A 14165-nucleotide genomic window follows, 5' to 3' on the forward strand; every position below is an offset into this window, starting at 1 on the left:
GCTTTCGGAGGGGAAGGGAAATGGCCCCTCTGAATCGCTCTCCCCACCCTCCCTCTCTCCCTTTCTCTTTTCACAGATAACCAGCCCGAGTCATGCAGTCTTTTCGAGAAAGGTGTGGTTTCCATGGCAAACAACAGAACTACCAGCAGACCTCACAGGAGACATCTCGCCTGGAGAATTACAGACAGCCGGGCCAGGCCGGGCTGAGCTGCGACCGGCAGCGGCTGCTGGCCAAGGACTATTATAACCCGCAGCCCTACCCGGCCTACGAGGGTGGCGCCGGCACACCCGCCGGCTCGGCGCGGGGCAGCAAGGGCCTGGCCTCCCAGCCGTCCCTGCAGGGCCGGCCGGCCTTCTCGGGCTACAGCGTGCCAGACAGCAGCCCGTACCCCGGCCGCTACTCGGGCGAGGAGAGCCTGCAGGCCTGGGGGGCCCCCCAGCCGCCGCCCCCGCAGCCGCAGCCCCTGCCGGGGGGTGTGGGCAAATATGACGACAGCTTGATGAAAAAGGCAGCGGTGCCCCCTGGCAGGCAGTACCCAGAGCAGGGTGCGCAGCTGCCCTTCCGGACTCACTCTCTGCACGTCCAGCCGCAGCTGCCGCAGCCCCAGCAGCCCCTGGCGTACCCCAAACTCCAAAGGCAGAAACTGCAGAACGACATGGCCTCACCCCTGCCCTTCCCCCAGGGTGGCCACTTCCCCCAGCACTCACAGTCTTTCCCCCCTTCCTCCACCTACTCCTCCGGGGGCCAGGGCACGCAGGGGGGCGGCGGCGGGGCTGGCGGGGGCGGGCAGGGGGCCCACTCCTACAAGAGCTGCACCGCGCCGTCCGCGCCGCCCCACGACAGGCCACTGACCGCCAACGCCAGCCTGGCCCCGGGGCAGCGGGTCCAGAACCTTCACGCCTACCAGTCCGGCCGCCTGGGCTACGAGCAGCAGAAGCAGCAGCAGCAGCAGCAGCAGCAGCAGCAGCAGCAGCAGCAGGCGGCCCTCCAGAGCCGGCACCATGCCCAGGAAACCCTCCATTACCAAAACCTCGCCAAGTACCAACACTACGGGCAGCAGGGCACGGGCTACTGCCAGCCGGACGCGGCCGTCAGGACTCCGGAGCAGTACTACCAGACCTTCAGCCCCAGCTCCAGCCACTCGCCCGCACGCTCCGTGGGCCGCTCGCCCTCCTACAGCTCCACCCCGTCGCCGCTGATGCCAAACCTGGAGAACTTTCCCTACAACCAGCAGCCGCTCGGCACCGGCGCCTTCCCCGCGGGCATCACGGACCACAGCCACTTCATGCCCCTGCTCAACCCCTCCCCGACCGATGCCGCCGGCGCGGTGGACACCCAGCCCGGCAACTGCAAGGCGCCACCCAAGGACAAGCTGCCCGAGAACCTGCTGTCGGACCTCAGCCTGCAGAGCCTCACGGCCTTGACCTCCCAGGTGGAGAACATCTCCAACACGGTCCAGCAGCTCCTGCTCTCCAAGGCCGCCGTGCCGCAGAAGAAGGGCGGCAAGAACCTGGTGTCCAGGACCCCGGAGCAGCACCGGAGCCAGCACTGCAGCCCCGAGGGCAGCGGCTACTCGGCCGAGCCGGCGGGCACGCCGCTGTCCGAGCCGCTGAGCAGCACCCCGCAGTCCACGCACGCCGAGCCGCCCGAGGCCGACTACCTGAGCGGCTCCGAGGACCCGCTGGAGCGCAGCTTCCTCTACTGCAACCAGGCCCGTGGCAGCCCCGCCAGGGTCAACAGCAACTCGAAGGCCAAGCCCGAGTCGGTGTCCACCTGCTCGGTGACCTCGCCCGACGACATGTCCACCAAGTCCGACGACTCCTTCCAGAGCCTGCACGGCAGCCTGCCGCTCGACAGCTTCTCCAAGTTCGTGGCGGGCGAGCGGGACTGCCCGAGGCTGCTGCTCAGCGCCCTGGCGCAGGAGGACCTGGCCTCCGAGATCCTCGGGCTGCAGGAGGCCATCGGCGAGAAGGCTGAGAAGGCCTGGGCCGAGGCGCCCGGCCTGGCCAAGGACGCCAGCAAGCCTCCTCCCTTCTCGCTGGAGAACCACAGCGCCTGCCTGGACTCCGTGGCCAAGAACGCGTGGCCACGGCCGGGGGAGCCAGAGGCCCTGCCCGAGTCCTTGCAGCTGGACAAGGGTGGCAGCGCCAAGGACTTCAGCCCGGGGCTGTTCGAAGACCCTTCTGTGGCCTTCGCCGCCCCGGACCCCAAGAAGACGACCGGTCCCCTCTCCTTTAGCGCCAAGGCCACGCTTGGGGCCGCCACGTCGGACCCTGCCGCGGCCGCCTTTGACTGCTTCCCGGACGCAAGCACCGCCAGCTCGGCGGATGGCACCAACCCCTTTGCCTGGCCCGAAGAGAACCTGGGGGATGCTTGTCCTCGGTGGGGCCTGCACCCCAGCGAGCTCACCAAGGGCCTGGAGCAGGGCGGGAAGGCCTCCGACGGCGTGGGCAAGGAGAATGCCCACGAGGCTTCGGCCTGCCCAGGCTTCCAGGAGGAGGCGCCGCCTGGGGAGAAGGCCACCGTGCCTCGGGACTCCGCGCAGGAGGAGGCGGGCGGGGTGAAGGAGGAGGTGGGCGGGCTGCTGCAGTGCCCCGAGGTGGGCAAGGCCGACCGCTGGCTGGAGGACAGCCGGCACTGCTGCTCGGCCGCCGACTTTGGGGACCTGCCCCTGCTGCCGCCGCCGGGCAGGAAGGAGGACCTGGAGGCGGAGGAGGAGTACTCCTCCCTGTGCGAGCTCCTGGGCAGCCCCGAGCAGAGGCCGGGCCTGCCCGACCCGCTGTCGCCGAAGGCCCCCTTGCTGTGCACCAAGGAGGAGGTGGAGGAGGTGCTGGACTCCAAAACCGGTTGGGGCTCCCCGTGCCACCTGTCCGGCGACTCTGTCATTTTGCTGGGCCCCACCGTGGGCGCCGAGTCCAAGGTCCAGAGCTGGTTTGAGTCCTCCCTGTCGCACATGAAGCCGGGCGAAGAAGGCCCCGACGGGGTGCTGGCGCCCGGCGACACCGCCGCCCTGGCCCCGGAGGCCTCCCTGGCCCAGAAGCCCAGCAAGCCGGCCGTGCCCGAGGCGCCCATTGCTAAGAAAGAGCCCGTGCCACGCGGCAAAAGCTTACGGAGCCGGCGGGTGCACCGGGGGTTGCCGGAGGCCGAGGACTCCCCGTGCCGGGCGCCCGTGCTGCCCAAGGACCTCTTGCTCCCGGAATCCTGCACTGGCCCCCCGCAGGGACAGATGGAAGGAGCGGGAGCCCCGGGCCGGGGGGCCTCGGAAGGGCTCCCCAGGATGTGCACACGCTCCTTCACGGCCCTGAGCGAGCCCCGCACGCCTGGACCCCCAGGCCTGACCACCACCCCCGCCCCCCCGGACAAACTGGGGGGCAAGCAGCGAGCCGCCTTCAAGTCCGGCAAGCGGGTGGGTAAGCCGTCACCCAAGGCGGCCTCCAGCCCCAGTAACCCGGCCGCCCTGCCCGTGGCCTCAGACAGCAGCCCCATGGGCTCCAAGACCAAGGAGACAGACTCTCCCGGCACCCCAGGCAAGGACCAGCGCTCCATGATCCTGCGGTCCCGCACGAAAACCCAGGAGGCGTTCCACTCCAAGCGGCGGCGGCCCTCCGAGAGCCGTCTCCCCAGCTGCCGTGCCACCAAGAAACTGCTGGCCAACAACCACCTGCCTGCCCCGTTCAAGGTCTCTGGCAGCCCCCAGAAGGAGGGCAGGGCGAGCCAGCGGGCCCGGGTGGCCAAGCCGGGCGCGGGCAGCAAGCTCTCCGAACGGCCCCTCCACGCGCTCAAGAGGAAGTCGGCCTTCCTGGCGCCCGTCCCCACCAAGAAGCGGAACCTGGTTCTACGGAGCGGCAGCGGGGGGGACGTGAAGGAGGAGGGGGCTGAGGACCCCTCCCCCCTCTTCAAGAGGATGGCTTCGCCCAAGAAGGCCAAGCCCGCCAAGGGCAACGGTGAGCCTGCTGTGAAGCCCCCGCCCCCGGAGACCCCTGACACCTGCCTGAAGCTCGCCTCGCGGGCGGCCTTCCAGGGGGCCATGAAGACCAAGGTGCTTCCGCCCCGGAAAGGCAGGGGCCTCAAGCTGGAGGCCATCGTGCAGAAGATCACCTCGCCCAGCCTGAAGAAGTTTGCGTGCAAGGTGCCGGGGGCCCCTCCCGGAAACCCCCTGAGCCCTTCTCTCCCTGAGAAGGACCGTGGGCTCAAGAGTGCGGGGGGCAGCCCAGTTGGGGCAGGAGAAGGTCTCTTAAATGTGGGCCCTGGGCAGAAGCTCCCGGCAGCTCCGGGGGCCGACCCGTTATGCAGAAATCCAACCAACAGATCCTTAAAAGGCAAACTCCTAAACAGTAAGAAACTGTCCTCGACTGACTGTTTCAAAACTGAGGCCTTCACGTCCCCAGAGGCCCTGCTGCCTGGGGGGACTGCCCTGGCACCTAAGAAGAGAAGCCGGAAAGGCAGGGCTGGAGCCCTCGGACTCCCCAAAGGTCCCCTGGAGAAGCGGCCCCATCTAGGCCCGGCTCTGCTCCTGACCCCCCGAGACAGGGCCAATGGCACTCAGGGGGGCGGTGAGGACAGCTCTGGTGGGGGAGGCAAGAAGCCAAAGACGGAGGAGCTGGGCCTGGCCTCCCAGTCCCCTGAGGGCCGGCCCTGCCAGCCCCAGACGAGGGCGCAGAAGCAGCCGGGCCACGCCAACTACAGCAGCTATTCCAAGCGAAAGCGTCTCACTCGGGGCCGGGCCAAGAACACCACCTCCTCACCCTGTAAAGGACGTGCCAAGCGGCGGCGGCAGCAGCAGGTGCTGCCCCTGGACCCCGCCGAGCCTGAAATCCGCCTCAAGTACATTTCCTCGTGCAAGCGGCTTCGAGCAGACAGCCGCACCCCGGCCTTCTCGCCCTTTGTGCGGGTGGAGAAGCGAGACGCGTTCACCACCATATGCACTGTGGTCAACTCCCCTGGGGAGGAGCCCAAGCCCCACAGGAAGCCTTCCTCCTCCGCCTCCTCTTCCTCATCCTCATGCTCGTTCTCCTTGGATGCGACCGGGGCCTCCTTGGCCACGCTCCCTGGAGGCTCTGTTCTGCAGCCACGGCCCTCCCTGCCCCTCTCCTCCACCATGCATCTGGGGCCCGTGGTCTCCAAGGCCCTGAGTACCTCTTGCCTTGTTTGCTGCCTCTGCCAAAACCCGGCCAACTTCAAGGACCTTGGGGACCTCTGTGGGCCCTACTACCCCGAACACTGCCTCCCCAAAAAGAAGCCAAAACTCAAGGAGAAGGTGCGGCCGGAGGGCGCCTGCGAGGAGGCCTCGCTGCCCCTCGAGAGAACACTCAAAGACCTTGAGTGCGCGGCCACAGCGGCCGCTGGAAAGCCCCCGCGGCCGGAGGGCCCCGCCGACCCCGCCAAGCAGGGCTCGCTGCGCACCAGCGCCCGGGGCCTGTCCCGGCGGCTACAGAGTTGCTACTGCTGTGACGGTCGGGGGGACGGTGGTGAGGAGGCGGCCCCCACCGACAAGAGCCGTAAGCACGAGTGCAGCAAGGAGCCACCAGCCGAGCCTGGCGGGGACACCCAGGAACACTGGGTGCACGAGGCCTGCGCCGTGTGGACGGGCGGGATCTACCTGGTAGCCGGGAAGCTCTTTGGGCTACAGGAGGCCATGAAGGTGGCCGTGGACATGGTAAGAGGCCGGCCTGGCTGGGGTGGGGAGCTCAGGGTCCACAGGACAGGCAGGCGGGCCATCGGGAAGCCCCCCTCCTCTTTGCCAGCACCGCGGTTTGGGCCACACACAGCCACCGTCGCAGATTCCTCTCTGGGGAGTTTTGGGGTGGAGCGGAGGCCAAGGCAGGGCACGCCCGCCTACCCCGTCCCCGACTTCCCACTTCGGCCCCTCGGCCTGCCTAGCCTGGCACCCGGCACCTTCCGGCCCCATACTGTGCGATCAACTGACCTGCCGGGGGCCCCAAAAAACAGGCCGCCTCCCAGAAGGGGACATCAGGGCAGCCTAAAAAAGCAGGTTGCCCCGTCCTGTACGTACCGTTCCCCTTGGGCTCTAAGGTGGAGCTGGGGCTTAGGGAGAGAGCTCTCTGCGCATGGTGGGTCGGATGTGTCCCCCGCAGGCAGGGCGGTCTGGGGACCTCTCCGCACCGGTCATACAGTGCTCCCGGAGGACCTCCGGTCCCTGAGGTCTGTGAGCAGGAGCTCTGGCTGCCTTCTCGCTTCAGATCCCAACACTAGCCCATCCCTCCCCGCAAGACCCAGGGCATGGGGCTTCACCCCTCTGTACCCCGACGTCCTCATCGCAGGCGTGGGCACGGTGGTGGCTGCCACTGCCGGGGGGCTGTGAGGGCCGAGTGAGTTCATGCCCGTGAAGCTGCCAGGCCTGTCTGAACGCCCACCGACGGTCCTCCGCCAGGACGCAGAACACGGCCGGGCCACGGCTCGCAAGCTCTGTTAGTACCACTCCAGCTACGGGGGGGTCTCGCTCGTCACGCTCCCTTCTGAGGGTGCAGGCGGCCCCAGTGAGTAGGCAGGGACTGGGGGCTGGGGTCAGCAGTCTCTTCCTGGGGCCTGTGCTCTTGCCCCACCCCCCAACACACACATACACAGACGGACAGCCAGTCCTGGGACGGGACACTCTGCCCACCCCCAGGGTACGTCCCCTCCCACTGCCTGCCCAGCCCCTGTGCCCGAGGGCCTCGGCCTCCCCTGGTTTCCTGCAGCCACCTTCCACTGCCTTGGGCCGTGGTGGGAGACCTCTCCAGGCCCGAGGAAACCCCACCTCCAGCAGGACACCTGCCACTTTCCATGTCTGTCCCTTCCTCTCTTTTTCTCTCTCTGTCACTGCTCCTGGCTCCTTCCCAGACATCCTGAAATGGGCTCAGGGCACGTCCGTCATTAGAAAGTAATACATTCAGATCACCAGTTCCCTCCTCCAACGCCTATGCCCCACCAGGCCTCCCATCCAGGCCCTCCCCGCCTCCATGGCTCTGGGCCAGGCTGTGCTGCTTCTCCATCCTGCTCTGAGCCGGGGCCCGATCCAGTCTCCTCCATGGTGGTGGGCTAATCGAGCCTGGGCTAAGCCTAAGCCTGTTCCAGGGCTCTGGTCTCACCTGTGGGACCTGCCCTATGCCCAAAATGGCCTCATGGCCTCCTGCCACCGGGAGCATCCCCGGGAAGGTCAGGACGGGGTCGGGGAGGGAACTGGGGGGCGGTGAGGACACACACCAGCAGGCTTCACTGCTCCCCGGCCACATCGTCTTACCTCCCCTGGGGCAGCTCAGATGGACTCTAAAAGGCCTCCCTGCCACGGATGGTCCTGGGCTGGGCCAGGGCTGGCAGCTGGGCTGTGAGCCTCAGAGGGGCCCATTATTATTATTATTATTTAAGATTTTATTTATTTATTTGACAGAGAGTACAAGCAGGGGGAGCAGCAGGGAGAGGGAGCAGCAGGCTCCTGCGGAGCTGAAAGCCCAACGTGGGGCTCCATCCCAGGACCCTGGGATCATGACCCAAGCCAAAGGCAGACGCTTAACCGACTGAGCCCACCCAGGTGCCCCTCAGAGGGGCCCATTAAAGCAGCGCCCCCCCACCCAAAGGAACAGACCGTGCCCTCAGAACACTCTGGAGAGACGGTCAGGCTCTGAGACTTCCGAGGCTCCCGGCTCCATGCCCTCCCCTCCTGCAGCCTAGGCCTCCTGTCCCCGCCAAGACCTCTTACTGTCTTGGCTCCCTTGGCGACACACAGCCCTGGGTTCAAATCTCAGCTCTGCCAAGAGTGGGTTCCGAGACTCCAGAAAGTCACTGCCCTCTGGGAGCCTTGGAAGGCCGCCCTCCGTTAGCGGGTGGTGGGGCTCCCCAGTTCACCGGGGGCCCTGTCCAGCAGGGTTCCCAGCCCCTGCACACCTCTTGGTACCTTGGCCTCGCTCTCACTCTCTGGGGAACAGAAGTTCTGAGGGGGCCCTCAGGGACAGCCCTCTTTCTCCTCTGACCCCTCCTGAGAACCCCCACACAAACCGCTGTCCCTCAGCCCTCCCACGCCACCTCCTGGGACCTCAGTTTCTCAGTCTGCCCAGAACGACTGTGGACCCCGTCTCCTATCCAGGTGAGGCCTGGCCACAGATGCCGAGTATGGGGGTGCGCACTTCTTGCTGGATGTTATTAGGAAGCTGCTAGCAAGGGCCCAGACCCCAGTTTGGGCCCCTCCACCAGCCTGGGAGCGTTTGGCAGGTTCACGAGCCTGGCCCGGGGAGCAGGGGCTCAGAGTCCGGGGTCCAGGCTCGGAAGGGCTCAAGGCCTCTGTCTCTCTGCACCCTGATTTCTTCATGTCCAGAACGCCCCTCATTGGTTTTGGGGGGGCCTCCATGCAGGTGGGGGGCGTGAAGCCGCTCTTCTGGCGGTTCCCCTTCCCTGAGGGCTTGGCCCTGGGCTAGGCCTCCCCTCCTGCTCCGTCACATCCTCTTAAGCTGGAAATCGAGGGACTCTTGGCTCCCAGAGCCCCAGGAGGTCGGTCTCAGCCTTGACCCGAAGGCAGCTGCCCATCTAAAGGCATGCATGGAAACCTGATGTTCCAGAATATACCCAGCCCCACTCCCAACTTGATGCCAGAGGGAGCGTTCCCAGGCATTTCCCTAGGGAAGGTGGGAGAAGACTTTCTCACTCCTGGCCTCTCCCAGATGCTGGGTGTGGGGTCTCTCTTAGTCATGGACCTGGGACGAAGCCCACCTCCAGCCCCGAGCAGTACGGGGTGGCGACTGCCCACTCCAAGCCCAGCTCAGCTATTTGGCTGCTGTGTGCTGTCAGACAGGTTTCTCGGCCTCTCTGAGCTCTCCTCGGCAACCTGGGTGGAATTGTGATATCAACATCATAAGGTTATAAGGGTGGCTGCTTCCTGGACCCGGGGCCCCTCATGAATGACCTATCCCAGGGGCTTAGCGCTGGGGCCTGGGCCTACCACCGCTCTGCTTGCCCGTGGTATCTCCCCAACTCATATAGGGGGCTCTAGTTCTGGACTCTGGGTGATTTGGGGCCCAGCCTGTCCCTCTCCAGGCCCCAGGGCTGCTCTCGATCTTCAGAGGGCCTTCCTGGGGTGGCCCAGCTGTCCCGGCCACATCTCTCTGCAGACAGCTGGGCAAGGTGTGGGGCACTTCGTGACATCTACAGCGGCTCTGCCTTGTCACCTCCTCCATGCACCCAGGGAGGGCGGGGGGGGGGCCCCTCAGGGGGCGGGACAGTTCCATCCCGGGCTCCGTGCTCTCTTGGCTGCTGGGAAGGGTAGAAGACGATGCTTACTGCCTTCATGCTCGCCTGGAGTGGAGGCCTCAGTTTCACCGTCAGAAAGTGGGGTTCATGACAGTTCCCCCCATTGAGGGCTGCTGGGAGGAGCCAGTGGGTAAGGACACGCCCCGTGACCTGCACACTGGCACCAGCCCATGGTCACAGCCACAGCGGTGACTGGCATCAAGACTTCTTGTCTGCTGGGCACATGGCGTCTCCCGTGTGATCTTCACGACTGTCCCATAGGGGGAGGCCCTGCCCCCCTTGCCCAGGTGGAGCCTGGGGAGTCCGGGTGACCAGCTGAGGTCACGCAGAGCAGAAAGGCAGAGCTGGGATGCGAACCCACAAGGTTCAACCTTTATCCGTGAGGTTCGACATTTCCCTGCCCCAAGAGGGTCCCCTCATCCTAGCCCCGGGCTGCCACAGAGTCAGCCCTCAGGCCACCTGCATCCTCCTCCCAGCCGTCTCCAGGGACCCTCTCGGGGAGGGAGGGAGGCGGGGCCGTGGGGGGCCCGTGGGGGGCGCAGGCCTTTAGCTGCAGACTCACCCCTCTTCCCTCTTTCTTCGCCAGACCTGTTCCAGCTGCCAAGAAGCCGGGGCCACCATCGGGTGCGGTCACAAAGGGTGCAGCCACACCTACCATTACCCGTGTGCCAGCGATGCGGGTAAGAGCCAGCCCCAGGGGACAGGAGGGCCCGTCTGCCCCCGCTCCCCCTCGTCCCCTTCTGCTGCATCGCTCCCCTGTCCCCGGGCCAGCAGCGGGCGCACAGAACGGCAGACCTCATGGGCCGGAGGGGTCCAGGAGCCCCAAACCTCACCGAGCAGGCAGGGAAACCCAGGCTCACAGACAGTCCTCCCTTCATCCAAAGGAAGAGATGGCTCACTGTGGAACGGCAGTCCCCACGAGGGCAGATTTTAGGCGGCCGCAGAGGCCGCTCTGGTCTGCATTCCCAGGCAGTGGCGTTCTCACCGTGGGGCTCTGGGCTCAGGACGCCTCTGCCCTCGGCTGCCCGGAGCCTGGGATGGGTCATCTCTTCTTGCTGGGGCTCTTTGGGGCAGGGAAAGAGGTGATGAACACTGCCCAGAAAATGCAGCCCCAGTCCTGTTAGGGGCCAAACTGCCCCCCAACTCTGGCTGCCTCCCCCGCCTCCCCTCCCCGACTCCTCTGGCCTGGAACTGGGGGGAAGTTATCAGTGTCCCTGCCTCACGGATGGCAGCGCAGACACAGCCCCCAGCAGGCTCTCCCACGAGCTAGGGCCCCCTCCTCCCCACCTGAAGGCCTGCTGGCTCTGCCGTGGGCCGGAGGGACCCCCTCACTGTGCACCCCCCTTGCCCGCCCACTTGGTCCCAGGCCAGCAGCAGCCCCAGCTGAGCCACTGCAGGAGCTTACGCAGGACTGAGTGGTGACAGGTCCTTGGCCGGGGCTGGTCACAGGCTCCACTCCCCAGTCTGCACACCATGAACCCGAGTTTAATGTGGACTCGGCCACTTAACAAGACGCAAGGCCTTACCCTGGAAATGGCTACGGCGAGCTGCACCCCTCCTTCTACGGGGATTAATTCAGCACCCTCTCTGTGCCAGGCCCAGCGTCTGCCCCCGGCTCTTTCCCCAGTTACGTCTTTACAGATAGGCTGCCTCCCCCGCTGCCACGCAGAGCAGCACGGACAGACTTTGCCTGTCTGACTGCACATCCTGTGCTCGCTCTCTCTCTGTCACCCCAGTACTGTCCAGCCTCCTGGGGGCTCACCGGTGAGTGGGACAGACCGGGAAATCATGATCCCTGCTTGCCCAAAGTTAGGGAGCCCAGACAGGGTGGAGAGTGTGTGTGCTGTGGAAGAGATTCATCCTGTCTGAGCTGGGAGGGAATGCAGGAGGACTTCTCGGAGGAGGCGGCATTGTCGCCAGGCCCCACAAGGTCAGGGGAGGTGTGCAGCAGCTGGTAGTGGGCGGGTGGACGTACATACCAGGCTTGGAGTGATACAACTTCTGTTTTGAATGAGGTCTTCAAAGGATTCTTCACATAACAGAGATTGTCTGTAGAGCCCCGGGGATGGGCACAGGAAGGGGGCCTGGAAGCTGTGGGGGGAGAAGCTGACTCCATCACAAGGGGCTTGCTGGTGCAGAGACCCCATTGGCACTGAATGTGCAGGCCTGAGGGGGAGGGGGGCGTGGAGCCCGGCCTCCGACTTCCCCATGTTGGGAGGCAGGTGTGAGGCCGGCGGGGGTGTGCTGCAGGGGTGTGCTGCTCGCACCACTGGTTCGGGGGTGGGGGGGGCTCTGGTCGGCTGTCCGGTCAGCTCCACCCTGCTCCACGCAGTCTCTCCCACGCAGCCGGCTCGGCCAAACCCCCCCACAGTCGGCCCCACCAGGTCCCCCAGGCCACCCAGATTCCCGCGCTGGCTGCCTCTTCTGCGTGGGCGGAACGACAGAGCCACCTTGCTGAGGAGGCTGGCGGTCCAGGGAGGGCTCTTGGAGCAAATCTTTTGGCCACCTGTCGTCCGCCGCACGTGGCTGCTTCCCTGTGGGCAGAAACTCGCTGGCCGTCAGTCCAAGGGGTCATCAGAGCGTGGGAGGGGGCGGTGTGCGGGGAGTGGGTGTCAGCACTTCACGGCTGGCAGGGGGAATGGGGGTGGGGCCCTGGGTGCCAGAGGAGTGACAGCCAGAGAAGCTGGGAGAACAAGTGAGCCTGGCGGCCAGCAGCGGGCAGGAAGGGTGGAGGGCGGAGGAACCAAGGCTGGGGGCTGGGCAGGCCATCCGGTGTGTGACAGCGGGGAGCCCCAGGCCTCCAGGTGCACTGGGCACCTACCCAAGCCCTGGCTGTCTAGGGGACAGGCTCTCGGACCGCAGGGCACCGGGACTTGTCCCCCTCTGCCCTTCCTCGCCGCCCTGGCCCACTGACCCCCATCCCCTGAACCCCATTAAGGAGCACCTCCCGGGGCTAAGTGACTCGGAATTGCTGGCAGAAGCCAGCGCGCCACGGGTCCTGTCTGAGCCTCTCCACGCTCAGGCCACGGGCCCCCTCTGGCATCCAGACCCCAGGTCCCCCAGGTGCAGACACCGGGAGAGGCACCAGGAATCAATGACCTGGCTCCTTCCTATGGTCCCCACACGTCCTGGGTGGATGCTGGGGGTGGTGGCTGAGCAAGCTGGTTTGGGCCATGGTGACCTACTGCCCTTCACTTGTGGAGACCTGAGCCCTTGACCATAGGGTCTGCTGTGGGATTTGGGGTGGGGAGGACACCACGTGTGCAGTCAGCCTGGGGTTTGAGCTCCGTGCTCTTTGGAAGGTGTGCGTTCGGTCCCCATTGCCCTGTCTGGCTTGTCTGAGCAGAAGGAAGAGGAAAAACTGATGATCTGCCCCCAGCCGCTGGCCCAGAAGTGCAGAGACGCACGGCACTTTGCAGTCTGAGGCTCCCCAGATTCTGGCAGCAGTTGGTCGGAAAAAAGGGGAGATAGCCGCAGGCCTGGAGCCTTCCCCACCCTGCTCTCGGGCCTGCGGATCTGCCTTTCCCTCCCCGCCCTGCCTACCAGCCACCACGCTGTCCTGATGCCACGGCACAGAGCCACAGCGTGAGCAGGAGGAATGTGCTGGAGGGAGAGGACTTGCTTGGCCGGCTCAGACCTCCGGCTATTTATGGGTTTGGGGTTTGTTCAGAACAATGGCCTGTGGGGCATGGGAGGGAGGGGACTGGGGGTGGTGAACGGGGACTCAGGGTTGGGGGGTAGGGGAGCCAGGGCCTCCGTAGGTGGCAGCAGGCCCCAGAGCGGGGACTTCCTGAGATACCCGTGCACGCCTGGGCTGCGGCAGGCAGCAGGATCTGGCCGTGCACAGCCATCCTCTCTGTTCCCCCAGGGTGGCCAGTGCTGTGGGCACCCACATGCCTGCTGGGATTCACCCAGATCCAAGACCTCAGTCTTCCCCTGCCCCCAGACTCAGGTCTGCCTCCCCTTCGAGGCCCCCACAGGGACAAACCCATATCGTGAGTGCCTGCTCTGAGCCACACACATGCAGGTGGCTTACATACATGGCCCTCATCAGTCCCCAGGATAGAGACACGGTAGGTGGCATAAAGGCCCATTTTATAGATGTGGAGACCGAGGCTCAAAGAAGTAGCCGACACTTGAATCCAGACCTGTGACTGCACTGCCCAGTCCATCAGCCCGCTCGGTATCAAGGCCTTCCAGGGGCTGGGCATGCATCCAGGGAAGAGGGCAAAGCAGGACCCTGCCTTCCAGTAGGGCAGAGACTGTGAGCAAGTCACTGGTATATAGACCACTAGGAGGAAATGCCAAGTGTGGCCAAGCGAAGTGAGGCAGGGGCAGGGGAGAGACAGGCACAGTGACAAGAAGGCCTTTCTGTCCAGGGGAGAACAGGAACACAAGGGCCAGCGGGGCTGGGGGCAGATGGAGGTCAGTTCAACCCGAACGGAGTTTAGACCCTGGAGGATTCCTGGAGGATTCCAGCAGGTCGGCTTTACTTTCTGCAAAGAAGCCCTGTAGCCCATAGGCTCACGGGCACTAGGTCCCCTGCCCCGCCCGGCGCCCTGACGGGACACCTGCAGCCCGTCCTAACCACCCGCACTTCTCTTTGGTGCCAGGTTGCATATTCATCGAAGAGAACTTTTCTTTGAAGTGTCCCAAACATAAGGTAGGTGACCACGCGAGGATCCGTTCCTGGAGGGGGTCCAGGCTGGAGGGGAGCCCCGCCCCCCGACTCTCAGCAGGGCCCAGCCCCCACCTATCCACTCCGTGGCTTATCTGCGGCCTTTGGGGCAGGTTGGCGCACGCTGGTCATAAAAGACCGCCTTACAAGAAGACAGTCCTGAAGGAGGGAGCCATCGCAGGTGGGGGACAGGAAGGGCAAGCAGGGGCACAGGACGATGGGCGTGGAGGGAGGTGACGGTGCCAAGCT

The 14165-nt window shown here is 65.5% G+C and overlaps 1 protein-coding gene across 2 annotated transcripts in view; it reads left to right on the forward strand.

Annotated features, from left to right (window-relative positions):
- RAI1 (retinoic acid induced 1) overlaps positions 1-14165 on the forward strand; it is a 116083-nt gene that overhangs the window by 101569 nt on the left and 349 nt on the right. For both annotated transcript variants that reach the window (XM_080825418.1, XM_080825419.1), the window contains 3 exons: positions 77-5657; positions 9825-9918; positions 13852-13901. In XM_080825418.1, the coding sequence (XP_080681544.1) occupies positions 93-5657; positions 9825-9918; positions 13852-13901 (5709 nt within the window). In that variant the 5' untranslated portion in view covers positions 77-92. The remainder of the gene's footprint in view (positions 1-76; positions 5658-9824; positions 9919-13851; positions 13902-14165) is intronic.

This window comes from Martes martes, assembly GCF_963455335.1.
Source record: "Martes martes genome assembly, chromosome: 16".
Taxonomy (NCBI): Eukaryota; Metazoa; Chordata; class Mammalia; order Carnivora; family Mustelidae; genus Martes; species Martes martes.